This window comes from Mus pahari, chromosome 21 (assembly GCF_900095145.1).
Source record: "Mus pahari chromosome 21, PAHARI_EIJ_v1.1, whole genome shotgun sequence".
Classification (NCBI taxonomy): Eukaryota; Metazoa; Chordata; class Mammalia; order Rodentia; family Muridae; genus Mus; species Mus pahari.
In genome coordinates this window covers 41,749,781-41,752,811 of record NC_034610.1, presented here as the reverse complement: position 1 = coordinate 41,752,811, position 3,031 = coordinate 41,749,781, and the positions used below count along the sequence as shown (strand labels likewise).

The following is a 3,031-nucleotide window of genomic DNA, read 5'->3' as shown; positions in this document are numbered from 1 at the left end:
TTTTTTTTTTTTTTTTTTTTTTTTTTTTGGCCATGGAAGGACTTGAATCTAGAGTCATCCTCCACAGGTGACCAACTGTTGAGTTGTATCTCCAGCTCTGGGCTTGTTGAGACAGGGCTTTGCTGTGTGAGCCAGGCTTCCGTTTACTTTATAGTCCTGCTGCTCCATTTAGCCTCTCAAAGGCTGGGATCACAGGTATGTGGACTCATGTCCTGCCTAGAATTCTTTTTTGTTTGTTTGGTTTTTAATTATTTTTATTTTTTTTTAATTTTAACAATTAAAAAAAATTTACACTCCATATTTTATCCCCACAACCCCCATCCACCCTCTGACTGTTCCACATCCCACACCTCCTCCCCAACCCGTCCCCATGTGGATGTCCCCACCCCCCACCTCACCAGACCTCTAAAGTCCCTGGGGCCTCCTGTCTCTTGAGGGTTAGGTGCATCATCTCTGAATGAACACAGACCCGGAAGTCCTATGCTGTATATGTGTGTTGGGGGGTCTCATATCAGCTGTGTATGCTGTTTGGTGGTCCAGTATCTGAGAGATCTCAGGGGTCCAGATTAATTGAGACTGCTGGCCCTCCTAAGGGGCACCCTTCTCCTCAGCTTCTTTCACCCTTGCCAAATTCAACCACAGGGGTCAGCTGCTTCTGTCCATTGGTTGGGTACAAATGCTGCTTGCTGGGTCTTTCAGAGGGCAGTCATGCTAGGTCCCTTTTTGTGAACACTCCATAGCCTCAGTAATAGTGTCAGATCTTGGGGCCTCCCCTTGAGCTGGATCCTACTTTGGGCCTGTCGTTAGACCTTTTTTTCCCTCAGGCTCATCTCCATTTCCATCCCTGTAAGTCTTTCAGACAGGAACAATTATGGGTCAGTGACTATGGGATGGCAACCCCATCCCTCATTTGATGTCCTGTCTTCCTGCTGGAGGTGGGTTCTATAAGTTCCCCCTCACTACTGTCGGGCATTTCATCTAAGGTTCCTCCCTTTGAGTCCTGGGAGTCTCTAACCTCCCAGGTCTCGGGTGTATTCTGGAGGGTCCCTCCAACCTACTTCCTGAGGTTGCCCTCCTCCCAGTCTGCCCTCTCATAGTTCCTCATCCCATTCCTCCTCCTCCCCTTCTTCAAGAGGATAACCCCCCCCCCAGGCCTCCCCACTCACTGGGGTCTCAAGTCTCTCGATCATTAGGTGCATCTTCCCCCACTGGGGCCAGACCAGGCAGTGCTCTGCTGTGTATGTCAGGGGCCTCATATCAGCTGGTGTGTGCTGCCTGGTTGATGGCTCAGTATCTGAGTGGTCTCAGGGGTACAGGTTAGTTGAGACTGTTGTCCTTCCTGTAGGGTTACTGTTTTCCTTAGTTTGTCTATGTAGAAGAAAGTGCTGTTGGGTTAACAGACTGAGGATAAAATCACTTCTGGAATAGCAAGGTGGGAGCTAAGTGAATGGCCCTGCAGCTCCCACAGCAAGGGAGGTTTTCTAGGGAGGTGAGGGGACTCCTCACCCTCTCTGATGTCAACATCTTTGGCTCTCTGGGTGGAGGGAGGTAATACACTTGTGAACACGCAGTGGGTAGTTCATATACAGTTTCTTATGCTATCCCAGTGGACAAGAGAGAAAGAGAACAGAAGACAGTTATAGGTGTGTGTGTGTGTGTATGTGTGTGTGTGTGTGTGTCTGTGTCTGTGGGTGGGGGCAGTACCAGATGTCTGTTTCAGGAAACTTCAGGGTAGCTTTATCTAGAGCTGTACTGTTGTCATCTTCCCTTAGGACAGTCCCTCTTATGGATCTTGTCCCTTCCACCTCCTTAAACGTCTTGCCTTTTGCTGAGGGTCCCAGTCGTTCAATTTCTCATGAATTCTTGATGTTTCTGCAGGAGAGAAAGCTCCAGATGAACTCAGTAGAGAAACGAACCCGAGTGGTGAGGGAGCTTGTGCAGAGCGAGAGGCAGTATGTACAGATGCTGGGAATCGTGCAGGATGTGTACGCCAGGCCCCTGAAGGCAGCGCTCTCCTCAAACAGAGCCATTCTGAGTGCTGCCAATATCCACATCATCTTTTCTGACATTCTGCACATCTTAACTCTCAACAGGTAAGCCATGAAGATGGCGTCTTTAAAAAACAGTACTCCCCCAGATGAGGGAAGAACAAACTTTGTTTCTAAAGCTTCACTGTGGTCCAGCAGCTCTCTATCTTCTTGGGGATTCCATTACCTGGAAGAGCAGAGAGGCTCTGTTGCATGTTCCCTGACAGCCACAACCAGCAGATGGCTTCTAGTGCCATCCCAGCCCCAGGTTACAGCATGTGAAAGAAAACTAATCAATGCCTGAGCATTCTGTATGCAATAAACTGCTCACATCAAAGTCCGTGGGCAAGAGTTAATAATGTCTAACTGAATGGGCCAGGAGCAAAGGATTCAATGGCTACTCTGCTTTTCCATCCTGGGTTTCCTACATCTGTTGAGAGATGAAGAAAAACAACGGTTTCTACCTATCGTGAGTGAGATGAGCCCAGTGCTGGTCACAGTCAATTTCCACAGATCTGGAGAGATAGTTTGTCACTTCCTGGGCCCAGCTGTGACTCAGTGAGAAGGCTGATGGAACATCTTTCAGTTTGCATGACCTAGAGTAGCTAAGAAGGTCACGTTGGATCTGTTGAGTATGCGGGATGTATGTAAGTTGTGGATCTTGGCCTTGAAGCTTTTGAAGGTGCCACTCTCCTCAGAGGGCTGTGAGAATGTCCATGGCCCTGGCTCTCTGTGGGTCAGAAGCTGGATTATGATCCAAGAGAGTTAAGGTAAAGGATGCGATCCAGGGCAGCCAACCTCTTCCCTCATTCTGCCCAGATCCCATCCTGTCAAATGCAGACCAATCTGTGGTAAAGGTCTCAACTGGTCAAAAGGAAGTCCTACCAAGCCAGGCAGTGGTGGTGCACGCCTTTAATCCCAGAACTTGGGAGGCAGAGGCAGGCAGATTTCTGAGTTCAAGGCCAGCCTGGTCTACAGAGTGAGTTCCAGGACAGCCAGGGCTA

General features: G+C 49.0%; 1 protein-coding gene across 1 annotated transcript in view; it reads left to right on the top strand.

Annotated features, from left to right (window-relative positions):
- The window catches only part of Ect2l (epithelial cell transforming 2 like), a 70,264-nt gene that overhangs the window by 54,458 nt on the left and 12,775 nt on the right, over nt 1-3,031 (top strand). The window contains 1 exon segment of the mRNA XM_021221117.1: nt 1,879-2,093. Coding sequence (XP_021076776.1) covers nt 1,879-2,093 — 215 coding nt within the window.